General features: G+C 40.2%; 1 protein-coding gene and 1 pseudogene across 4 annotated transcripts in view; one reads left to right on the top strand and one right to left on the bottom strand.

Moving 5' to 3' along the window:
• Positions 1–1,369: 1,369 nt before the first annotated feature.
• CDADC1 (cytidine and dCMP deaminase domain containing 1) overlaps positions 1,370–26,789 on the bottom strand; it is a 50,985-nt gene continuing 25,565 nt past the window's right edge. For 2 of the 4 annotated variants that reach the window (XM_066380891.1, XM_066380894.1), the window contains 5 exons: positions 21,550–21,599; positions 17,686–17,855; positions 15,688–15,877; positions 9,089–9,149; positions 1,370–2,025 (listed from right to left, as the gene is read on the bottom strand). In XM_066380891.1, coding sequence (XP_066236988.1) covers positions 1,955–2,025; positions 9,089–9,149; positions 15,688–15,877; positions 17,686–17,855; positions 21,550–21,599 — 542 coding nt within the window. In that variant the 3' untranslated portion in view covers positions 1,370–1,954. Of the gene's footprint in view, positions 2,026–9,088; positions 9,150–10,548; positions 10,686–15,687; positions 15,878–17,685; positions 17,856–21,549; positions 21,600–26,789 lie in introns of those variants that run through there. The other 2 variants (XM_066380893.1, XM_066380892.1) reach the window with 2 other exon arrangements.
• LOC136403290 (coiled-coil domain-containing protein 117 pseudogene) lies at positions 4,451–5,039 on the top strand (annotated as a pseudogene).

Below are 26,789 nucleotides of genomic sequence, written 5' to 3'. Positions count from 1 at the left end.
TCTACTCCTCTCTCAGAAGCCCCGTGCCTGCTCCCCGGGGCGGCCACCAGTCTCTACTCCTCTCTCAGAAGCCCCCTGCCTGCTCCCCAGGGCGGCCACCAGTCTCTGTTCCTCTCTCAGAAGCCCCGTGCCTGCTCCCCAGGGCACCACCAGTCTCTATTCCTCTCTCAGAAGCCCCGTGCCTGCTCCCCAGGGCGGCCACCAGTCTCTGTTCCTCTCTCAGAAGCCCCGTGCCTGCTCCCCAGGGCGGCCACCAGTCTCTACTCCTCTCTCAGAAGCCCCGTGCCTGCTCCCCAGGGTGCCACCAGTCTCTACTCCTCTCTCAGAAGCCCCCTGCCTGCTCCCCAGGGCGCCACCAGTCTCTGTTCCTCTCTCAGAAGCCCCGTGCCTGCTCCCCAGGGCGCCACCAGTCTCTGTTCCTCTCTCAGAAGCCCCATGCCTGCTCCCCAGGGCACCACCAGTCTCTATTCCTCTCTCAGAAGCCCCGTGCCTGCTCCCCAGGGCGGCCACCAGTCTCTACTCCTCTCTCAGAAGCCCCGTGCCTGCTCCCCAGGGCGGCCACCAGTCTCTATTCCTCTCTCAGAAGCCCCTCTCACCCCTCTCATCCCTGCAGCCCCCTGGGCTCCTTCAGGACCCAATGTCAGCACCTCCACTCCTACAAGGCCCTCCCTCCGTCCCCCTCAGACTCCGTGCCTGTCCTCTTTTGTGCCACCACTGCTCCTAAAATGACATCCACAGGTATAGAAGCAGGGCTATCTGGCCAACATCTGGATTGCCCTTTACAATTCTGAGAAACTGGCAGGAGGTCTTGTGAAGCCACACAACGTCACAGAAAGGGACAGCAGAGGCAAACCTGATAACCTCTCCGGGGCGGGGGCGTCATTTCTCAGGAGGGCCTGCCACAGGCTATGGGCCACTGCAGCTCCCTCTCTAACCGCAGGTCGTACAAAACAGGAAACTTAATCTTTGGGCTAATTTTCTGAAAGTTTCTCAGAAAAACAAAAAGAAAGAGAGAAGCGCAGTTTGGAATGTAACTGAACCATGGCGTTTCCTTCAGGACTTCCAGTATGCTCTAGGTTTGCACATGTTTTTAAAAGGTCTTGCATTCAAATCCATGAGATACTCTGTGTGAATTATATGGAGGGAAAAACATGAAGCCTTCTGAACAGAATTCTAAAAAGCTAGTTTCAATTCCAGACCAAAACCAAACTGAAAGTTCATTGTCAGTGATTTCAGGAGTCAGTGCTATCAAATCATAACCCTGTCTCAGAATAGTATTTTCCTACTGCTACCCCCAATCAGTGGTACAACACGGTAGTCCAACAAATCATTATGATTTCTACATATTGAAAGACTTAAGAAAAACTAATAACCTTCAAAAATACATTTTAATAATGCAGACCAGGTCCACCAACTTCACTTTTATGATTTAATCTTATATAAAGTCTGGTTATTAGAAAGTTTTGAGTATAAATGTGAATTTCTGGTGATCTATACACTGACTCTTCAAAATGGCCAGGTTCTTATTTCTATCCCTGGGACAGTTTACTAACTGTCACCAGCATAATCCAAAGGAATTAACATTTCTTAAAATATGTACATTTCTCTGCTGAGATGTTACCCACAGTGAACTACCCTCTGCTAAAAAGGCTAATGCAAAGCAAACACAGGGAGGACTCTATCCCTATAGGTAATTATATTGGTCTCATTAAATTATTGCTACCTTATTTAGTGTAATAAAAGAGTACAGTACTATATTCTGGAAAACAAACAAATCAATCTCAAATTAAAATATGCTCATTAACATCATTCATATGCCAGTTACAAATTAGATTTCTTAAATTTTTTTTCAACTCTTTACAAAATCCATCCTTATTTTCTAAATTAAAAAAGCTGACTTCTAAAAGTACTATAACAATTCTTGAAGTCTTCACTCCAGTTTGGACGGGACTCCTTAGTGGTTTCCAAGACACAGCTTCTTGCTTTGGTGCAGTTCCTCATTCGGGGGGACGGGTCTCACACCATCTAGTGTTCAAGGATAACTTAATGTCAGGGAAACTTCACTTCACGTGTGTGGGTATTTGTTCAAGTCATATAGGTTGCAAGATCAAAACAATGCCTGAGTTATAAAGGAATATTTATTTACTTTATCTTAAAATTCTCTGTTGGAGAACAGATTCTATAACTCACTTAGGGAGAACAGCGTCTGACCTCTGAACAACTGGGCTCAGTCAACAGTGTGAGGCTAGCAATTCATCCAACATTTTTTTGGGGAAAAGTTATTAATGTTGCCCTCCACTGGCAGGAAGAGACTCAGCTCGTTGTTCAGATGGGTAAAGAGCTTGGCTTCAACCTCTTCCGATCATTTGACTCTCATAGCTTAATTGGTGCAACAAATGGGGTATTCTTAAAGTGTATAGTTTGCTGAGCTTTGATGTTAGTATGCATCTGAGAAACCGTCACCGAAGTGAGGATGGTGACCTTATCCACCGCCTCCTGCAGGTTCCTCCTGCAGGTTCCTCCCGCGTCTCTGCTTCCTTCTCTTCAGGCCCTGCCTGCCCTCCAGGCCCGGCCTTCTCTCTGCTCTGCCTTCCTACTCCCTCTCTTGTCTTACTACGTGACATTTGAAACAGGAAAAGGAAGAAGATATATAATACAGATGGAAGTTTTAAATCCTAAAAATAAAATGAATATTCAAGAACCTATTACCCAACCCCAAAACTAGAACAAAATTATTTCCTGGGTGCTCCTCATCTGATCCCATCTCTCTTTTTTCCCCATTCAGAAGTAACTGCTACCCTGAACCCTACGTTTATTATCCCATTGCTTCTTAAAAATACTAAACAATATACTAATTTAGCTTCCTTTTGAACTTAGTATAGAAATTGTATCATAATGTATTTAGTCTTTTGCAACTTGAGTTTTTCATTCAACGTTATATTTCTAAGACACATTCATGTTTAAGAATATAGATATTGCCTGGCTTGTGGTGGCACAGTGGATAAAGTGTCAACCTGAAACACTGAGGTCACCAGTTCGAAACCCAATCAAGGCACATATGACAAACAATAAGGAAGCAATGAATAACTAAAGTGAAGCAACTATGAGTTGATACTTCTTGCTGCCCCACCTCTGTAAAATAAAAAAATAAAAATCTTAAAAATAAATTAATTAATAAAATAGATGCCGCTGTCATGATTCAATTTTTTAAAAAAGTATATAGATGTAGTTCATTTATTTCCACTGCTATATAATATTCCACTCTGGGACTATACCATAATATTTTTTATCTCATCTCTAGAAATAAATATCTGTGTTAATTCCAGTTTTTGCTTTTAGGAACAATGTTGCAATAAAGTATTTATCTCTCTGTCTCTTATACAATATGCAAGAGTCTTTGTAGGGCACATACTTAGAAGTCAAACTGCTGAGTCATGGAGTACATGCATGTTCAGCTTTACAAAGATAATGTTAAATTGTTTTCCAAGGTGGTTGTATACATTTTCAGTACAACCAGCAATATATAAAAATTCCTAGTTGCAGGGCCTGGGGACGCAGGTGTAGGGGCCATGGCCACGCTCAGTTGGCCCTTCAGTATCAGCAGCAGAGCCTCTAGCCAGGCCTTCCCCCATGAAGGAGGAAGAAGGGCCAATAGTGCCCAGCTAGCCCCCTTGCCCGACCTGCGTTTTCCCAAGCATCCCCTTTGGGAGTGCAGCACCCAGAGCGTTTCAGTTCCCTGTAAAAAGGAACACAAGCTCGAGCAAGAGGATAATGATTGTCCAGAAGGAAAGGAAAGGCTAACTGAAGCAGGGCTCTGTGCTGGTCCTAATGACTGGACTCTTTGCGCATATCAGAATACAGAGGGTCAGTGGGGAGGGGGAGATGTTGAGGGGAACATGTGGGTGGGGGGGATGCATTTGGGGCAACACTAGAATCTATGTAAACACAATAAATTAAAATCAATAAAAAATAAAATAAAAAGAATACAGAAGATCAGGGAGCAAGTCCACACACTAGTGGATTTTTTGCACCTGGAATGTTAGATGTTATTTGTAAAGAAATAGATCAGGTAGCCTGACCCGTTGTGGTGCAGTGGATAGAGCGTCAACCTAGAATGCTGAGGTCTCAGGTTCAAAACCCTGAGGTCACTGACTTAAGCATGGGATCACTGACATGACTCCATGGTCCCTGGCTTGAGGCCAGAAGTTGCTGGCTTGAAGGTCAAGGTCGCTGGCTTGAGCAAGGGGTCACGGAATTGGCACATATGAGAAGCAACCAATGAACAACTGAAGTGATGCAATTACAAGTGGATGCTTCTTATCTCTCTCCCTTCCTGTCTGTGTGTCTTTCTCTCTGTCTCCAAAGAAAGAAAGAAAAAGAAAGAAAGAAAGAAAAAGAAAGAAAGAAAGAAAGAAAGAAAGAAAGAAAGAAAGGGAGAGAGAGAGAGAGAATGAAAAGAAAAGAAAAGAAAAGAAAAGAAAAGAAAAGAAGGGAGCGAGGAGGTAAGGAGGGAGGCAGGGAGGTAAGGAGGGAAAGAAGGAGGGAAGGAGGGAAAGAAGGAAAGAATAAGGAAAGAAAAAAGAAAGAGAGAAAGAAAGAAATAGGTAAAGAAATAGGTCAGACAACTGGAGAACCAGTGTGAAGTTGCCAGGAGGCTTCAGGAAATTGAGGACAGGATAATTGATGAAGATGAAGAAGTTGAAGCTGATAGAAATATTAACCATCTCCCCAGCCTTGTCCTTTCTAATACCATGAAAACAGTTTTGAAGAAGGAATCTGATGAAGTCTTTCCAAAGAAAATGATGGAGTCCATGAGCCGTCCTTCCATGGAGCATGAGCCAAATTCCTTGCTTCCCGATAAGCCAAAGCCCCATCATCTAAGGCTAAGAATTAACAGGAGAGAGCCAAACTACATATGCCACCGCTGGCACTGCCTTCCCTAGGAGAACTGAACTGTTCTTGGAACCTTGTCAATAGGGATGCCTATTTACAATGGTTTAGAGTCAGCTGCTTGCACAGAAGAAGAGCTGGAACTTTAGAAACTTGTTTCTATACTAAAGTTGTAAAATTTCAGAAGGCTCACATGTTCAGTTGTAGGCCTACTTACATAGTATAGGAACTTAATAGTTTTATGAAACAGGTGTAAGAATATCTCTGCCTGTGATTTGGGGTGGGACTCTCATTTTGGGTAGCCATTTCTTAAATTTGACTTTTTGCCAAGGAAGCTTGCCTCAAAGGAAAAGCTGTGTTTTAGCAGGATTATTATTGTGAGATTATAGTCTGCAAAGGCAAGTACAGTAAATATATATATGTAAGCATGACTTAAATCAACTGTCACATTGCCTAAACCATTCATATAATTGGAGAACACTCAGATACTGGAGTTGAACTAGATGCAGTATGAAAAAAGAGTACTGCTACAACTGTGCCCCGACAGTTGGATCACAACTTCATTGGTGGATGTGAGCTGTTTCCAGTGGTGATTATTTATGCTCTGGGAGAAGGAGGAATGAAAGCAGTAGCTGTAGACTATTGCTAGGAAATTTAATAGAGGCTCTGAAACAAATAAAGCCTCCTGAATAAGTGATTATATGAAGGTTGCTGGATACAAGATGAATATAAAAAAGTCAATATTCAAATAAGATATATAGATGGCAAATAAGCATACGAAAGGATGTGTCACATATGTCATCAGGGATGTGCAAGTCACAACAAGATACCACTAGACACCTAGTAGAATGGCCGAAATTAGAACACTGACAACACCAAATGCTGGGGAGGATGTGCACAACAGGAACTCACATTCATTGCTGATGGGAATGCAAAATGTATACAGTAGACACTTTGGAAGACAGTTTGGCACTTTGCTACAAAACTAAACATACTCTTACCACATGATCCAGCAATCATGCTCTTTGGTATTTATCCAAAGGAGGTGAAAACAATGTCCACACAAAAAAATGCACATAGATGTTTATAGCAGCTTCATTCATAATTGCCATAACTTGGAAGCAATCAAGATATCCATCAATAGGTGAATGGATAAATAAACTGTGTACATCCAGACAATGGGATCTTATTCAGCACTAAAAAGACATGAACTGTGAAGCCATAAAAAGACAGGGAGGAACCTTAAATGCATAATACTAAGGAAGTAGCCAGTCTGAACTGGTGACGTACTGTATAATCCCAACTATATGACATCCTAAAAAAGGCAAAACTATGGTTAAAAAAAATAAGTGGTTGCCAACAGCTGGAGAAGGAGGACGGATGAATAGTGGAGAACAGAGGATTTTCAGGGCAGCAAAAATACTCAGCATGACACCATAATGATAGATACATGTCAAATTATAGTTATACAAACCCATGGAATGTACAATGTCAAGAGTGAACTTGTAAACTACAGACTTTGGGTGATTCTGATGCGTCCAGGTTGGTTTATCAATTGTAACAAATGTACCACTCTGGGGAAGATTCGAACAATGGGAGAGGCTATTCGTGTGGGGAAACAGGGTTAATGGGACCTCTCCATACCTTCTCCTCAATTCTTCTGTGAACCTAAAACTGCCTCAAAAATAAACCCTTGATTTAAAAATTACCTTTTCCACTTAAGTTTTCTATTTTTTTCCAATTGACTTTTTTGCATCATGTAAAGTAAGAATCTAGTATTATCTTTCTACATGGATCACCAATTTTTCAGTATTATAAATTGAACAGTGAAATGCATTGTCATCTCTGAGGAAATGTTCCAAAGTTCGTGGGTCAGTGCCCCTCAAAGACTTGCACCACTCAAAAAACCAATACCATTAAAAAACAGTGGTTTAACTGAGTTTTCTAACAAACATATTTTTTCTTTTTCACTCTTTTTTTTTAGGCAACAGAGAGACAGAGAGGGTGACAGATAGGGACAGACAGACATGAAGGGAGGGAGATGAGAAGCATCAAGTCTTTGTTGCGGCACCTGAGCTGTTCATTGATTGTCTTCTTATACATATTTGCCTTGACCTGGGGGTGGGAGGACTATAGCAGAGGAAGTGACCTCTCACTCAAGTCAGTGACCTTGGGCTTCAACCCAGTGACCTTTGGGCTCAAGGCAGCGACCATGGGGCCATGTCTATAATACCATGCTCAAGCCAGCAACCCCACGCTCAAGCTGGTGAGCCAGCACTCAAGCCGGTGACCTCAAAGTTTCGAACCTGGGTCCAGTGGTGAGCTCTGTTTCCAGTGGTGATTATTTATGCTCTGGGAGAAGGAGAGACGAAAGCAGTAGCTGTAGACTATTGCTAGGAAATTTAATAGAGGCTCTGAAACAAAAAAAGCCTCCTGAATAAGTGATTATATGAAGGTTGCTGGATACAAGATGAATATAAAAAAGTCAATATTCAAATAAGATATATAGATGGCAAATAAGCATACGAAAGGATGTGTCACATATGTCATCAGGGATATGCAAGTCACAACAACAAGATACCACTAGACACCTAGTAGAATGGCCCAAATCCAGAACACTGACAACACCAAATGCTGGGGAGGATGGCACAACAGGAACTCGCAGGATGCTCTATCTACTGCGCCACCTCCTGGTCAGGCTATTTTTTATTTTTCTAAATTCTATCTGATTCTTTTCAAATTTGCCCTAGTCAGGTAACTCAGCTGGTTAGAGCATCGTCCCATTATGCCAAGGTTGTGGGTTCAATCCTTGGTCAGGGCTCATACAAGATTCAACCAATGAATGCATAAATAAGTATAACAACAAATCAATGTTTCTCTCTCTCTCTCCCTTCCTCTCCTTCTAAAAAAATATTAATAATTAAAAACGATGTATACAAAACATAAACCTAGAATTCAATGAACTGTCACAACGCAAACATACATCTGACTATCATCCAGGTCAGTAAGTAAAACACTGCCCACAGAACAGGTGTCCCTGTTTTTCTCCAAATCACAACCCCCTCCCTCCAGTCTCCTGACTTCTATCCACAGCATATCTTCCTTTTCCTTAATGAATGAACAATAAATCCTGGATACAAACCCTTTGTTGACAGTAAGTGGCAAATTATCTTCTCCTATTCCATAGCTTGACTTTGTATTCTTTTAATTTTAACAGATAAATTAATTCATCTTTTTATGATTAGAATTATTCATTGATCCCTTCAAACACTGCTATTGAATACACATTCTTTTAATCAGATCTATATACATTTTTTCCCTTTCACTGATTTTCCAGATACATTTTTAAAAAGAAAGCTGAAGGAAAGATACGTATTTTTCCAGATTACTACTTGAATAAGATAAAGTTAATTCAAATCACAGAAAATCAAGATATTTACATAGAAATTATTTTCATAAAGACATTTATATTTCTGATTTTTCAGTATAATCAAATCATTATTATCAAGAAAACTTTTATTACACTAAACTTCCATTTAACTAGAATCCAAACATACAAAAAGCTAACATTTAAAAATAATATTGTACACCAATAATTAATGTTTGAAATTATGTGCCTAAGCAATTGCAAATCCCAAAGATTTTATTACATTCAAAATATCTGTGTCAATATGCAAATAATGAAGCTTTGAAGACTAGCAGTTCATTTATGGTAAGTGTGATGATGGCGGTTAATTAGATTACGCATATAACCAGAATATTTCCAGTTTCTGACAAATCTCAGTAAATGCGGCTTTACTCCAATGAGAACATATATATCCTCGTAATCTGACTCTGGATCCATTTGTATTAATTACATGTAGTTTTCCTTTCAAACTATCCAAGAAGCTTTTGTTCTGGTATGGAAGAACATTGTTGTTTCATATACATTTAATTTATAAAATCAATGTATACATGATTATTTGTAATAAGCTGCAGATTCTGCAGGACTAATTACTAGCCAGTGCTTTACATCACACTTAGCATATGGTGGATACACAAATGCTTGTGAACAAACTGAATGGCAAAAATTGAACCTGCAAAAAGAGTATGCTCGCTTTAAGACTACAACAAATTCTAATACCTAAGGATTAAATGTCACAATGTATCCTTTCTTCTCAGCAATAAAGTCCTCAACAAAGGACTTGTCAATACTTACTCTCTCTGCTTTCAGGTTCATTTTGTTCAAGAACACAAGTTCCTGATGGATTCAGTTGCCACTGCAAAAGGGCACAAATATTTTATTTCTATGTTTAAGAAAGATGTAGTATTTCAGCACCCCACTTTCAAATATTAAAGCAACTTTAAAAATGTAAGAAAAGGGCCCTGGATGGGTTGCCCAGTGGATAGAACGCTGTCATTCTGGGTGTGATCCCGGGTAAGGGCACATATGAGAAGTTATGAATGAGTGCATGACTAAATGGAACAACTGAGTGGAAAGAGTTGATGCTTCTCTCTCTCTCTCTCTCTCTCCTTTACCTTCTCTCTCTCCCCTTCTTCTTTTTCTCTCTCAAATCAATGAAAAATTATTTTTAAAATTTAAAAAGAGTTATGTGTATACCAACCAAGCTCTAATGACTCTGAATGATATGGCTTCTGAGATTAGAATCAAGATTCTCAGAGGGAAAAATAACTTTATTTATTTATTTATTTATTTATTTTTATTATTATTTTTTCTGAAGCTGGAAACGGGGAGAGACAGTGAGACAGACTCCCGCATGCGCCCGACCAGGATCCACCCGGCACGCCCACCAGGGGCTACACTCTGCCCACCAGGGGGTGATGCTCTGCCCCTCTGGGGCGTCGCTCTGCCGCGACCAGAGCCACTCTAGCGCCTGGGGCAGAGGCCAAGGAGCCATCCCCAGCGCCCGGGCCATCTTTGCTCCAATGGAGCCTCGCTGCAGGAGGGGAAGAGAGAGACAGAGAGGAAGGAGGGGAGGGGGTGGAGAAGCAAATGGGCGCTTCTCCTATGTGCCCTGGCCGGGAATCAAACCTGGGTCCCCCGCACGCCAGGCCGACGCTCTACCGCCAAGCCAACCGGCCAGGGCCAGAAAAATAACTTTAAAGATCCTTTACCTTCATTTTATAGTTAAGGAAATGGTAACCCCCCTGTGACTTGCCCAAGGTTGCACACTAACTAAAGACAGCAATGAAATTAGAATCTGGGTTTGCCTATGCAATAGTACTGTATTATACTGTGCCAGTACAATAGAATTTCTACCACCTTATACTCTTATCTCTTGGTCCTACAGATCTTATAATAACTAGAGAAGGCCTAGGTTAAACAACGAAAATATGGCCAAGATTATGTTGCCTTTTAATACAGTTATATCGTATACTATATTATTTATATCATATCACATCACACCCCTGATTAGTTTCCCATCTTAACTATTCAAAATGAAACAGGGCAGCTTGAAGATTCTCAGATATCCCAGAGATGACCAGGCAGCAGACAGGAAGCTCCAGGTGCAACCAGAACCTAGGAGCTCAACCTATCCTGACGCTATTGGCTGGGAGCCCCATCATCAGACCCACTTACTGACTTAACCAGAAAGGCCCACCGGGCACTCCCTTCAGAAAGATACAATTAAGTATTTAGTACCTGGTAGCCTCTTCCATAGTATTAGTTAATTCATCAGCTAAACTAGCTAATATCATGGGCCTCGAGGTGGTGGGTAAGACACAAGATAAATATTTTGCCATGTGGAAAAAATGTCCTTGGAAAGGGAGGACATCAAGAATGAGTTGGTCACCTATAGAAATGGGATGGTTAGAGTGAGCATCAGGAAAAAGAAGTATAAAGGGTAGGAAGTTCTTTATGAAAAAAAAATTTAAGGCACTATTTTTGTTTGTTTGTTTTTTTGTGACAGAGACAGAGACAGAGAGAGGGACAGACAGACTGGAAGGGAGAGAGATGAGAAGCATCAATTTTTCATTGCAGCACCTTAGTTTCTCATTGATTGCTTTCTCATATGTGCCTTGACTGGGGGGCTAGAGCAGACTGAGTGACCCCCTTGCTTAAGCCAGCAACCTTGGGCTTCAAGCTGGTGAGCCTTGCTCAAACCAGATGAGCCTGTGCTCAAGCTGGCGACCTCGGGGTTTCAAACCTGGCTCCTCCGCGTCCTAGTCTGACGCTCCATCCACTGCACCTGGTCAGGCAAGGCATGTTTTAAAACATGCCAAACCATTAATATTTATTAATTGGGGTAAAGTAAAAACTAGTAATCCTAAATTTATATTTAAAAATAATCATAAACTTCCAACTGTTAGAAGCAACATAAGTGTCAAGTAGTAGGAGAATGGTTAAATAAGTTATGTCTATAGATTAAAATGTTGTGTAAAATAATTTTTTTAAGAATTTTAAATGACACAGAAAATATAATCTTTTAACAGCAGTACTTATGAGTTCTGGGATAAGTTATTTTTTAATGTCTTAGTCCGCTACAATGAGCATATATTTTTTTTTTTTTTCTTTTTTCTTTTTTATTTTTCTGAAGTTGGAAACGGGGAGGCAGTCAGACAGACTCCCACATGCGCCTGACCGGGATCCACCCGGCACACCCACCAGAGGGCGATGATCTGCCCATCTGGGGCGTTGCTCTGTTGTGACCAGAGCCATTCTAGCGCCTGAGGCAGAGGCCACAGAGCCATCCTTGGTGCCCAGGCAAACTTTGCTCCAGTGGAGCCTCGGCTGCGGGAGGGGAAGAGAGAGACAGAGAGGAAGGAGAAGGGGAGGGGTGGAGAAGCAGATGGGCGCTTCTCCTGTGTGCCCTGGCCAGAAATCAAACCTGGGACTCCTGCACGCCAGGCTGACGCTCTACCACTGAGCCAACCGGCCAGGGTCATATATTATTTTTATAATAAAAAAACTAATATAAAAATCCACATGAATTAAATTAAAAAAATTTAGGAGTAAATGGACACTGGTGAAATCTATTCTTGAAAATACTGTTGCCCAGTCGTAGCCTGGCTGGCAAGAACCTCATTGAACAGAACCACTTATCTTACAGTATATGGTAACAGCTCAAAGAGAAAAGCAAACATTTTTCAGATAACATTAATTTCAATATGCTTTAATCTTTAAAAAATATCAAGTTTAGGCCCTGGCCGGTTGGCTCAGTGGTAGAGCGTCGGCCTGGCGTGCAAGGGGTCCCGGGTTCAATTCCCGGCCAGGGCACACAGGAGAAGCGCCCATCTGCTTCTCCACCCCTCCCCCTCTCCTTCCTCTCTGTCTCTCTCTTCACCTCCCTCAGCGAGGCTCCATTGGAGCAAAGATGGTCTGGGCGCTGGGGATGGCTCCTTGGGCTCTGCCCCAGGCGCTAGAGTGGCTCTGGTCGCAATAGAGCTACGCTCCGGAGGGGCAGAGCATCGCTCCCTGGTGGGCAGAGCGTCGCCCCCTGGTGGGCGTGCCGGGTGGATCCCGGTCGGGCGCATGCAGGAGTCTGTCTGACTGTCTCTCCCCATTTCCAGCTTCGGAAAAATACAAAAAAAAAAAAAAAATCAAATTTATTGATACGCTTATAATACTTTTAACAGTCTAGAAGTATAAATCATTCTTAAAATTCAAACTTAGAACAAACACTAGTTCATGTTAGTTACTGGTATTTACAAAACTAGGTGTTTAGCTAACTAGGTAGTTTAAATCATTTACATAATATTGTAAGCCAGGCCAGATGAGGGGAAGGAGCAGAGGACGCAGCTACCGTTCACTGGCAGGAGTCCACAGACCACGAGCAGCACTGAGTGAGGGTCCTCACTTGTGGGTGGTCTTGGCCCAACAGGTGTTTCTGCATCCCATCCCTGCTCAGAGCCTACTCCCTCTGTCTCCCTGGCTCCTTCAACTTCTCCTGCCCTGTCTTACATTCTGATCTCTTCTTCTCTTTATAACTGGAAAGCTGCTAAAATCTACCAGTAAGCAAGATATTTCAGAATTCACTTCCTCATCACACAGTCTTGAAATGCTAGGCTACTTAATTTTTATGAAGAGAATTGAGAAGTTCTTCCCACTCTTGAGGAAGAATGAAGAGATAGAAAACAAAAACACAGAACTGGAGATTTCTCTTTGATTAGTTGAATGTAAGCTTTTGTATAGTTATACAAAACAAACATATTTTCCGTTACTCTGTTCTGTTAGAGCCATCCCCTTTTCTCTTTAAAGTAATGATAAATGTTAAATAAAACTGGAGTTAAAAAATAAAAGTACAGAACAAAAATAAAAAGGGTAAAATTTATCATACTTTATATACAGACAGAAACTAGATAATACATTCTTATATTTAAAAAAATTTAAACACACACACACATACACACACACAGTTTAATCAATGTCTTCTAGCCCTGGATGGGTAGCTCAGTTAGTTAGTGTTTGTACCAATATGCCAAGGTTGCAGGTTTGATCCCTGGTCATGATACATACAAGAATAAAACAAGATATGCATAAATAAGTGGAACAACAAGTCGATGTTTCTCTTTCCCTGCCTCTTTCTCTAAAATCAATCAATAAATAAAAATATAGCCTGACAAGGCAGTGGTGCAGTGGATGGAAGATCAGACTGGGACGCGAGGACCCAGGTTCAAAACCCCGAGGTCGCCAGCTTGAGCTCAAGGTCGCTGGCTTGAGCAAAGGGTCACTTGGTCTGCTGTAGCCCCCCAGTCAGGCACATATGAGAAAGCAATCAATGAACAACTAACGTGCCGCATCAAAGAATTGATGTTTCTCATCTCTCTCCCTTCTTGTCTGTCTGTCCCTATCTGTCCCTTTTTCTGTCTCTGTCACAAAATAAATAAATAAATAAATACCTTTGAGGTACTTTACAGGAGTGGGCAAAAGTAGGTTAAATAATCAGCCATCATTACTTAAAAGATAAATCATAAATAAGGATACAAAATAATAACAATAATAAGACAAATAATACAATAATAGATAACAACACAGGAATAAACTGTGTTTGATGACAACTTAACATTCCTTTGCCCAGCTCTGTACATGTTCCAGGCACCCTGAACTCAAAACAGGAATAAGACATTGAAATTTATAAATAGTGCTATTATATGCCTTTTGTACCCACTTCAAATTCTAGTATATAAATGTGACACTCAATTCCATAATTATCATTAAAAGGCAACAAATGGGCCCTGGCCGGTTGGCTCAGTGGTAAAGCGTCAGCCTGGTGTGTGAAAGTCCTGGGTTCAATTCCTGGCCAGGGCACACAGGAGAAGCACCCATCTGCTTCTCCACCCCTCTCCTTCCTCTCTGTCTCTCTCTTCTCCTCCCGCCGCCGAGGCTCCACTAGAGCAAAGTTGGCCTGGGCACTGAGGACGGGACCTCAGGTGCTAGAATGGCTCTGGTTGCAACAGAGCCAGGCCCTAGATGGGTAGAGCATTGCCCTCTAGTGGGCATGCCGGCTGGATCCCAGTCAGGTGCATGCGGGAGTCTGTCTCTCTGCCTCCCTAGTTCTCATTTCAGAAAAATACAAAAAAAATAAAATAAAAAAAAGTAACACATGATTCTAGGCGAGCCTTTTGCTACACAGAACACTATTGGGGTAGCTGGTGAACTCTGATGGGAATCTCCGGATGAAATGGCAGTAATGTGTCAATAATTTCCTGAGGTTTGCTGTTGTATTATGGTTATGCGGGAGAATATACTGTTTAAGAAAATATAAAGTAAAGTATTTAAGAGTGAGCTGGTATCATGTCAACAACTTATTCTCAAATGTTTCTGGAAAAAAGTTTCTTGTAGTGCTTTTGAACTTTTATGTATATTTGAAATTTTTTCTAAAAAGAAAAAGTTGTTTTAAAACCTAAACAGTACAAAAATATAGAGTTAAAGTTCTGAGTTTTCCATGAACTACCTCAGTACTTGTTCTGATATATCAAATATTAAGTCCCTCCTCACCTTTTTGATCTTCCTCATGAAAAATCTGTGCACATATGTGCATGCACACGTGTGTCTCTCCCCATCTTTTGGGTAATCTTAAAATATTTTCAAACAGAACATTATCCATCTAAGCCATAAGGAAGGGTGAGGAAAAAGGCGTGTCAGGAATTTTCTTTTGTTAAGCTATCAGATAGCACCAAAGGGCTCACTAACTCAAGATCTGTGAGGTCAATATACAACTCTCCCTATAAAAATTTAAATTCAAGGCAGAGATCCTAATCTAAATATTTGTAATTAGGCAAGTGTTTGCACATAAAAATAAATTCAATGGTAAGAGCTTGCTGAAACTCTTTAAAAGGGTGGGAATTACTAATTTAAAATATGCAGCAGGGTACCAAACAAGATAATAGAAAGTATACTTGAAAAAAGCGTGTGTTGTCTGACCAGGTGGTGGTGCAGTAGATATAGAATGTTGGACTGGGATGTGGAGGACTCAGGTTCGAAACCTGGAGGTTGCCAGCTTGAGCATGGGCTTATCCAACTTGAGCATGGGCTTATCCAGCTTGAGCACGGGCTCATCAGCTTGAGCACAGAGTCGCTGGCTTGAGTGTGGGATCATAGATATGACCCCATGGTTGCTGGCTTGAGCCCAAAGGTCGCTGGCTTGAGCAAGGGGTCACTCACTCTGTTGGAGCTCCATCCGTTCCCGGTCAAGGCACATATGAGAAAGCAATCAATGAACAACTAAGGTGTCACAAGAAAGAATTGATGCTTCTCATCTATCTCCCTTCCTGTCTGTCTATTCATATCTGTCCCTCTCTCTGATTCTCTGTCTCTGTCAAAAAAAAAAAGAAAAGAAAAAGCGTGTATCTTACCGTAAATTTGCTAACACCCTCAAGTTCTCCAAACCGCATGTAAGAGATGTCTGCCTTCTTTTTTCCAACATCTATATCCCCTGTATAGATTTGTTTTATGCCTGCACCTTTAATTAAAGGTACACACTCATCACATGGGCACTTTGTCACAAAAATCATGCTTTTTTCTTCTGGTTTTATTTCTTGACACCTACAAAAAATTTATAAAATATTAAAAAGGTAGTTTCTTCAAGTGTAAGGTATATTCCAGAGAAATTTAAAAAAAACTAAAACTGAGCTGCAGTAAGAACTGATTTACAACATTATAAACAATAATAAGCGAAACTTACTCTTGCTGAATTTATGAATGTTCAAAATATATAAACTCATAAATGTTAAAATATAACCTGAACATGACAATTATTGCAACTAAAATTCATTTATTTATTCTAAGCAATTTGGCAAGATTTCAGTATTAGATTACAAAGTAACTGAAAATAGAAAGAGACAGCGAGAGAGAGAGAGAGAAATAGAGAGAGAACACAATGTTTTCTAAGTAAGAACTTTTTTATAATGCTGAAATTAGGGGCTAGAATTAACACCCCTGTTAAAGCTTACACTGTATGGATAGACACTAGCTCATCATGACAGCCTAAAGATCTACCCCCTTATCTGGTACCTAATGGATCTTTAATAAATGCTTACTAAACTGATAAATTAATATTAATGTTCTGGATTGAGTTGTAGTTCCCTTGCCCCCTCCCTAACACAGGATAATTGTTTTCAACAAAGGTTTGGATTTAACAGATCCATTCTCCATACAAAATAAAGCAAGCAAATCTGTAATGAAGAGCAGAAGTGAGGAGTTGTTTGATGGGGTAGTTTAGGGCTAAGGGATGCTCTCATCTGCGGCCACAGGGGCTGTACTTCCTGGTTCTGTGGTTTACTCTGCTCAGAGTCAGTCTCTTACATCACCACCAGCCTTCCATATTCATCTCTCCAGTTCAGACTCTCATTCTGCTCACCTGGATGAGGACAACATAATTTTATGCACCTAGTCCATTCAAACAACATACCGGCAACCTAAGCAATCAGCAGCATGGCTCTATTGATGCCATTCCATTTCCCCACTAACTACCAAATGAAGTCTAACCTCACTGTCTTCCCTATACTGTCCCAACCTAGTCCCACATGCCCCACGCTCCAGCCTAACTGAAACGTGCATGTTCCTACACACCCTGTTCCTACTTCTAGACTGCTGCTATGCCTGAAGAAGGACTTCCCTGCACGTATCTCCCATTGCCACATCCTACCAAACTTTCAAAACTCAGCTTAAATGCCAGTTTCTCCTGAAGTTTTCTCTCCCACTCCCACTCAACCCATAGCAGCCTCTGACTTTCTGTAGCACTTGTGTTGGCCTTTCCCACACAACGGATCTCATTAGGTTGAGTGCTGTTATCTTCCCTACTGGATTGCATGCTCCTAAGAACAGGAGCCACATTTTACTCAGTTTTGAATACTCTAAGATCATCCCTTAATGGCTAATGCTGAGAAATGTTTGGAAGTTATCTAAATCATCATCAGAAGAGGTAATGCCAGTTAAAACCTCTAACAAAAACTATGTTAAAGCAATTTAGTTTATAATAAAATCGATATATTCATAAAAAAATTATGTGCTTTAGATTTAGAAAACAAAACAGCGTTTGCATTCCAGAAATAAACAAGACCCTAAGGACATACTTCATGCTGTTTTATATTGTAGAGCAAAAAAAAATAAGGGAAAAAAGATTGCTCAATAAATCTGAAGGCCCACAGGGTCTCTGATAATAGCCTCAGGTCAGGCAGCAAAGACCAAGTATAATCAAAGTTATACTTCTAAAAGAGTATTTCTTGGGAATATTTTTTTAAAAAGGAAATAAAATTACAGCAACCCCCCCCAAAAAAAATAAAAACAAAAAGACTGATTTCAAATAACCCTTGCTACACTTTAAAGAGAATACATGCAAATGAATCTCGTACCTAAATGTCAAGGCATTCTGTTCCGCATGGACAATGTATCTGAATTTCCTTATTTCTCTGTCTTTCTGTTTGTCATCCATGTTTGGGAAGTCAGCATACTCAGATCCAACAGGGAAGGCATTATAACCACATCCTATGAAGTACATCATGCCTTCCCCATCACAATTTTGCTACAAAAGGGAGCAAACCAACAAAGCTTAGTTCTCAACAGTTTGAAAAAGCACCTTAGCATCATATTTTGTATAATGAATACAATTTTCTACAAAAAACTGAGCCACCCCCCCAAATACAATATTCAACCCTCCAACTGCAGCGTGGTCTTGTCAAGGCTAAATTTCAAGAAGGCTAATCATCTCTAACATACTATATAATCTCAAGGCAGACAGACAGTAGTTTCTGCAGTTAAATAAATACCAACCAGCACATGTAATTCACAAATTGTTTCACTTGATTCAGACATCTCTCCTGAAACAGGTTATAAGATGCTGGAGAACAAAAATTGTGCTTTCGTCTTCTTTTTTATCCCTTACATATACCTGTTAGAGTGTTTTGTACATAACAGGTACTCAATAAATTATTAATTTCTTATATGCTCTGTGCTGTGCTACTGGTTAGCAAGCCAGAAAAAAAAACATATATATGGTGAGAGACAGACAGACAGACAGGGACAGACAGACAGGAAGGGAAAGAGATGAGAAGCATCAACTCATAGTTGTGGCACTTGAGCTGTTCATTGATTGCTTTCTCATACGTGCCTTAACTGGGGGGCTTCAGCTGAGTCAGAGACCCCTTGTTCAAGCCAGTGACCTGTGGGCTCAAGCCAGCGACTATGGGGTCATGTCTATGATCCTATGCACAAGTTGGTGATCCCCCACTCAAGTTGGCGACCTCGGGGTTTCAAACCTGGGTCCTCAGATTCCCAGGTTCATGCTCTATCCACAGTGCTACCGCCTGATCAGGCTAAAATACATTATGAATAATTTCTGTTATTGGGCTAAAAATGCTATTGTGATATAGTTGGAAAATAAAAAATTCACTTTCCTATAATATTCAATAATCATTGAGCCCTTATTATATAACCATAGGGCTGCTACTGCAGTGGCTGTTTTTATTTCTCCTGATCAATGGCATATTAGGTATTAATATGAATGCTTTATCAGTTATTAGAGTGAAATATTTTATAAATCACAAGTGTCTGTAATAGCTTGGAATAACTATAATAAACCTCACTAAATTTCAATCTATTATGATTCTTCATGTGGATAGTATCAGCAGACTCATTTCTGTAGAGGCTTGAGAAAAACCGCTTACAGTGAGCCAACAAAAAGCTTACAAATAACATTATCTCATTAACAATTAATTATTCTTCATGATTAAATTATATCATGCTGAGTTTTATATGTATTATTTCATTTATTCAATTTCCACAACCTAGAGAGTATTATTATTATTATTATTCCTGTTTTGTAGATAAGGAAACCGAAGGCTAGAGAGATTAAATAACTTGTCCAGGGTCACAAAGCGGATAAGTAACACAGACGGAGTTCAAAACCAGGTTGTTGGACTCCAAACCCATGACTTTCCTCTTTATCATGCTGCATGCACTGTAGATAATTTAAGTGGAAACTTAAATTCTCTAAAAAGTAATCGAGAACAACCAGATGCTAAGCCCAAAGCTGCTGTGCATGCATATAAACACAAATAAGAATTCTGGCCCTGGCCAGTTGGCTCAGTGGATAGAGCGTTGTCCTGGTGCTGAGGTCACAGGTTTGATCCTGGGTCAAGCACATACGACAAGCAACCAATAAGTACACAACTAAATGGAACTAAGTGAAACAGGAAGTTGATCCTTCTCTCTCTCTCTCTCTCTCTCTCTCTCTCTTTCTCTCTCTCTCTCTCTCTCCTTCTCCTACCCTCTCTTCTCTCTCTCTCTCAAATCAATGGAAAAATTAAATAAAACTAAAAGAGTTCCCACCATAGGCCAGGCACTGTGCAAGGCACTGGGAATGCAGTTGCAAACAAGGCAGAGAATCCTGCCCTCGTGAACCTTACAATGGAGAGATGATAAGAAACTGGACACACATTGTAACTGTGATGTGTTACGAATGATGAGTATACATATTACTATGGGAGTTGGTGGCAGAGCAGCCTATTCTAGTAGGTGTTAACAGCTGAGGAAGAGATAAGTAAAGTCAAGGGATATTTTGAAGGTGGAGTCATAGTACTTGGTGACTAACTGGATGTGTGGAGTAACAGGGAATACGATGGTGACCACTGATGAAGAAACAGGTCAGCAGGGAAAATACTCGATATATTGGCTTGGATTAACTTGAAGGACTTATGAAACATCTAAGCAAATAGTCAAATTACTTGCTATATAGTTTTTTGAAGCAAAATTTAGGCTCCTACACATAGTTACTAAGTGTTTCTTAATTCCATGCTCTCCTAATTTATCCCCTAATTCCAAGCACTCATCATCTTTTTTTATTAATAGCCCTATTTCCTGTCTAGCTGCACCTCATTCTTTTTATAATCTGAACTAATCACTTTCCCACTTCAAAGATTCTTGGGTTGCACTAACCAATAGAGGTAGCCACAGCCACGGGTGGCTAGTCCGAGTTGAGAGGTGTGGTTAAGTGTAAAATAGACATAAGGTTTTGAAGACTATACTCCCGAAACTGAAGAATATTTTATTAATAATCTTTTATATTGATTACTCATTGAAATCATTTCTGGACAGATTAGATTAAAATATATTCTTCAAATGAATTCACCTATTTCTTTATTTTATTTTATTTTAAATTTTTTTATTTTTTTTTATTTTTTGTATTTTTCTGAAGTTGGAAACGGGGAGGCAGTCAGACAGACTCCTGCATGCACCCGACCAGGATCCACCCAGCATGCCCACCAGAGGGCGATGCTCTGCCTATCTGGGGCATTGCTCTGTTGCAACTAGAGCCATTCTAGCGCCTGAGGCAGAGGCCATAGAGCCATCCTCAGCGCCCGGGCCAACTTTGCTCCAATGGAGCCTTGGCTGCGGGAGGGGAAGAGAGAGGCAGAGAGGAAGGAGAGAGGGAGGGGTGGAGAAGCAGATGGGTACTTCTCCTGTGTGCCCTGGGCAGGAATAGAACCCGGGACTCCTGCATGCAGGCCGACGCTCTACCACTGAGCCAACCAGCCAGGGCTTCACCTATTTCTTTTAATATGGTTTCTATAAAATTTAAAATTAAATATGTGGCTTTCCTTTTACTTCTACTGGTTAGCACTGTGCTAGTGTACTCCACTGTCTAAACAATAAACCCCAAACTCTCTACATGAAATACAAGCGTTTTTATAGTACTATTAAACATAGGACTCTAGACACCCCGAGTCACTTGAATTTCCCCACATTCTCTCACGCTGCCTACCTCTGCCTGTTATCCTTCTAGTCCTGTGAAACTGCTCTGCCTGGTGAATTCCTGTTCATTTCTCCAGACAAGTAGTGTCTTACTACCTCCGAGAATATTTTACTTATTTCTCCAAACAAAGTTAAGGTTCCTCCTTCGTGCTTTCATGGTTTATCATGTTATAATCACACTTACATACCAGTCTCTTTTCCATTTCTCTGTATGCATGACCATGAAAGGCAGAAAATATGGTCTTTAATTCCCCACTATACACTTTTGCACAGTGCCTACCCTGTAAAAGGTGTTCAATAAGTGTTTGCTAAACAAATCTACCCAGGAAATTGTTGAGGGAATAAAGAAATGCTTATAGAACATAATAACATCACCAATACAAAATATTAATGCAATGGGTCAATAAAATGTAATGTATTTAAAGAAAATTAAGGTAAAATGTTTACAGAATTATTTTAATACTTACAGATTTTCTCTCTGCCCAAATGACTGCTCCAACTCCTATTTTATGATCCTCTGAAATATATAAATGGCAATTAACTCAATAAAAATCAGTGATTTGTTAGTTTCAGAAATACATTTTTCAAAAATAATAAAAATATATTTATCGAAACATTTTCTAAATGTAGCAGCATTTCCTGACATTTCACAAACTATAGAAAATGACTAAAATAAATATTTTTGAGCATGGAATACGGGAATCAATACCAAGGAGTCATATGTGATCTATTTGAGGAGCTCATTAAAATGGCAGGGTCCACGGGCAGGCCACATCAGCACTATAACCAGAATTGAATGTAACGATTGATTTTCTACCACCAATTCAGTTTTTAAACAATTATTTCTAACAGATAATAAAACTGATTAAAAAACCAGTTTCTGAACTTTTGAGTTTAATGTAATAATTATTCACAACAATCAAATCTGTCTTCTAGCATTTTTTATACTTTAGTCATGGAAAATATATTTCATGCAAATGTCCTTGCTAAGAAAAATGTTCATATTTATAATACAAACATAAACAAATCTTTATGGGCTTTCATAGATTTACACTGCTGGAAAGTACATGAAAGGGATTTTGATTTAAACAATATGTTGTCCTTCCCCTGACCTTCATAATTTGCCTTTACCAGAAAAAAAAGAAAAGCCAAGTAAGTGACATGATGCTCATATCTAACTTAATTGTTATCATTTTCCGGCAGAACCAAAATCTCTGCAACAAGTAAAAAGTTACACTTCTTTCTTTTTTATTTATTAAGTGAGAGGTGGGAGGCAGGGAGGCAGAGACAGACTCCCACATGCACCCGACCAAGATCTACCCAGCAAGCCCCCTACAGGGCAATGCTCTGCTGCTCTGTTGCTCGGCAACTGAACTATTTCAGCACTTGAGGCGAGGCCATGGAGCCATCCTCAGCACCTGGGACCAAACTGCTCAGAACCATTTGAGCCATTGCTGTAGGAACAGAGAGAGAGAGAGAGAGAGAGAGAGATAAGGGAGGTGGAGAAGCAGATGGTTGTGTCTCCTGTGTGCCCTTACTGGGAAACGGACCCAGGACTTCCATACATCAGGGTGATGTTCTACTGCTGAGCTAACCCACCAAGGCCAAAGCCATACTTCTTCTTCTTTTTTTATACAGAGACAGAGAGAGAGTCAGAGAGAGGAACAGATAAGGACAGAGACAGGAAGGGAAAGAGATGAGAAGCATCAATTCTTCATTGCAGCTCCTTAATTGTTCAGTGATTGCTTTCTCATACGTGCCTTGACTGGGGTAGGCTACAGCAGAGCGAGTGATCTCTTGCTCAAGCCAGTGACCTTGGGCTCAAGCCAGCAACCTTAGGCTTCAAGCCAGTGACCTTTGGGCTCAAGCCAGCGACCATGGGGTGATGTCTATGATCCCACACGCAAGCTAGCGACCCTGCACTAAAGCTGGTGAGCCTGCACTCAAGCTGGTGAGCCCACACTCAAGCTCAAACCAGCAACATCGGGGTTTTGAACCTGGGTCCTCTCCGTCCCAGTCCAATGCTCTATCCACTGTGCTACCACCTGGTCAGGCCAACTGACCTGGTCAGGCTGAACTTCTTAAAACCTGGTCAGGCTGAACTTCTTAAATCCATTAATATGAAACAAAATTTAAAAACCAAAATAGATTTAAAACCAAGAGTTAAAAACAAAAATAGATTTAAAAACCAAATTATTCTACATATAAAGGGTTGAATTTTTCCTTTTACTGATACAGGGTGAGTTTCAAATTTCTAAGATAATTATATATTAATTATGAAAACCATAGAATTTATCAAAATCTTAATAAGGGACTAATAATGTAGCTAAGTAGATACATTTACACAGAGTAAGTAACAAATATCCATGAACTTACTCTAGAACATTTTCATATTGGTGAGTATTAAACGAAACTGTGGCTTCACCCTACAATTTCCTTAAAATTAATCCTTCCAATGAGAATATATTTAAATGTTTTTCTAGTCAAGTACAAAGAAACTTTATTCTACCTATACATTTAAAAGTAGGATAACTGCCTGACCTGTGGTGGCGCAGTGGATAAAGCATTGACCTGGAACGCTAGGCTTGCCTGGTCAAGGCACATGTGAGAAGCAACTACCACAAGTTGATGCTTCCTGCTCCTCTCCCCACCTATTTTCTTTCTATTCTTTATTTTAATTCCCTAACATCATTCAGTTTAAGCAAGTTTGAGTTTTATCACAAAACATTTGCATAATTTATTTTAAGCATTTTTTGCTTGTTACCTCAATTTTACCCCAAAGGTAAAGCAGTTAAAATTTCCTTTTCTAGATGAGAAAACAAGCAAGTGACTAAACAAACAATTAATTGACTAAAATTGAGCCCTCTGGACCCAACCTACTTGCCTTTCTTCTGCCCCTCCCTTTGTTGTCAAGAATTTCATAAAACATTTCCTTTTATTGAATGCCCAAGTGAACAGTGGTGAGGGAAGCAGAAGTCCCTGTATTCATGAACCTTATAGTCTGTCTGATGAGGGAAGAAGACAGGAACAAGGAAACACCTATGTGCTGTGTGCTGTGCGGGAAATTAACACGATGCGTAGGAAGGAAGTGTGTGGGGGAAGGGCTTACTGTATAGGGTAGAAACAGTCAAGAAAGAGATTTTGGTGTAACCAAAATATTCTTCCAAGACCTTCAGAATAAAACATGTGGAGAAAAGACTATAATTATGGTTTTATGATCATTTCTAAGGCAGGTGGCAGAAGTTATAAACATAGAGTATCTTTGTCTGCAAAACCAAAACCTTTCTTTACTAGGAGTAAAAGTGTACTTAATCCATGCATAAATCTGAAACAAAAAAACCCCGAAAAACTAAAATAGAAATTTTTCATATTAAGAGCCCACTTTTCCGACCATCTACACTGAGTATTTTTCATGTTGTGTTTTTTTTTTTTTTCCTCTGAAGCTGGAAACGGGGAGAGACAGTTAGACTCCCACATGCGCCCAACCGGGATCCACCCGGCACGCCCACCAGGGGGCGACGCTCTGCCCACCAGGGAGCGATGCTCTGCCCCTCAGGGGCGTCGCTCTGCCGTGACCAGAGCCACTCTAGCGCCTGGGGCAGAGGCCAAGGAGCCATCCCCAGCGCCGGGGGCATCTTTGCTCCAATGGAGCCTTGGCTGCGGGAGGGGAAGAGAGAGACAGAGAGGAAGGAGGGGGCGGGGTGGAGAAGCAAATGGGCGCTTCTCCTGTGTGCCCTGGCCGGGAATCGAACCCGGGGCCCCCGCACGCCAGGCCGACGCTCTACCGCTGAGCCAACCGGCCAGGGCCTCATGTTGTGTTTTTTTAGTCTCAGGAGCCACTTTTTCTGTTTCAGTCTGGGGACAGACTAAACTTTGTCAAGAGGGAGAAAAAATGTGATACTCCACCAGCATGCCTACAAGTTGATGCTTCTCATCTCCCTCCCTTGCTGTCTGTCTGCATCTATCTGTCTCTTTTGCTAAAAAAGAAAATAATTTTAAAAAAATTATGGTTCAGAAGGAAGATATAATTCTCAATTTGGAAAATGCCTAGTCTAAGAGGAAAACAGGACCCAAAAAAGAAATTAAAAATCACTCTTCAACTAGGTAGGTAAGATGTAATGCCCTCCTAACTCATTTTTCCCCTAAAATTAAAATTGAAACTGTTTTGCTACCTTAAAGTATCACAGAAACACACTTTAAATGACACATTTGTGGACCCTAGTCATCATTCAAAAAGCAGTTATTAAGGACCTACTTTCAACTACTTTTAGAAAACTCTTGTAGAGGTTTTAGAATTCACTTGAATCATATGTATACTTTTAAATGAAATAGTTTAATTGAATGGTTTCTTCACCTATTAATTAGAATAAAATAAAATAAAAAGGTCTAGAATTCCTTATCTGAAATCTCTTATATCAAGTTTTTTTTCTTTCTTCTCTTCTTTTTTGACAGCTTGATGTAGTTATTTTGTGGCTATACCTCATAAATATTTAATGCAAATATTCATACATTTTACTCCACTTGTGTAAATGTATTTGATTACAAGGTACTGCCCCAGACCCCACCTGGGACTGCTATGCAATATACAGTATATGCACCATATAACCTTTCTGAAATCTGAAAAATTCTGAATCCCTTTTCATCTGGTTTCAAGGGTTTGGGATAAGGGACTGTGGAGCATTTAACTTTGGATATGAAAAGATTTCCTTTACCCATTCAACACATTGTGACACTGTGCTTAGCACTAAGGAAAAAATGCTGAAGATATGATCTCTTCCTGGGAAGAGCTCTCAGTGGAGTGGAATGCATGACAGAGAATAACATTCTTCTTAGGATTTGGATTCTGGGCAAAAAAAGTCAGATGCAGTCATAACTTAAGCTTAAAATATCTTTTAAATCACCCATCAAGTGCAGAGGCATGGTTTTATGTAAAGAAACTGCACAGAAGTGGTGGATAAATTTATAATCTAATAGAGAATATATATACAAATTAATATTTAAACATTACTGCATCTTTAGTCACTGGACTCACACCTTGTATGAACGAGTCATACAGAGTCTATGAGAAGTAGGGAGCACTGATGTTGAGTCAGAGGACAGCATGTTCATATCTCCCAGCTTCCACTCACTCTGGAATCTTCTGCACTCTAATTAGCAAAGGGGAACTCATGAATTATAGCTGTTACGGCTGTTCCCATTTATATTTGTCTTTCTAGAATGGTTTAGATAAGAATTATTTATAAAGCTTGTTTGGCAAAGAGACAAATGTATAATTCACTTGTAAAAGAATAACATTAAATCAGACTTTAAGCTGTAGAGTTGTTTGCATTCATATAGCTTATGCCTATAGTAGAATCATTCTTTAATAAAAGTATTAACCCTGCTGAATGTCAGAATTTCTTGCAGAACTTTAAAAATTCATAAGCATAGGCCACACCCTTAGGAACTTGGTTTAGTCTGGGTTGGAATTTGAGTATTTGTCTTTTAATAAAATTTCAGTGGTGATTCTGATACGCTGCCAGTTGAGAATCTCTGTTCTACTGAAGTAACTCTGACCTATGGTCTTTGTTTAGAATACACTGCAGACAAGTGGCATTTACATGAACCTTTCCTGAAGATTATTTCGCTTTTCCCTCTTTCTTGAGATAAGTTTTTAAAATCCTACTATTTTACTCAACAAATCTTACTCTACTGCTCTTCCTGCCTG

Source organism: Saccopteryx leptura, chromosome 4, assembly GCF_036850995.1.
Source record: "Saccopteryx leptura isolate mSacLep1 chromosome 4, mSacLep1_pri_phased_curated, whole genome shotgun sequence".
Classification (NCBI taxonomy): Eukaryota; Metazoa; Chordata; class Mammalia; order Chiroptera; family Emballonuridae; genus Saccopteryx; species Saccopteryx leptura.
Note: the sequence above shows the minus strand (reverse complement) of the source record. Positions and strands in the feature narration are given on the sequence as shown.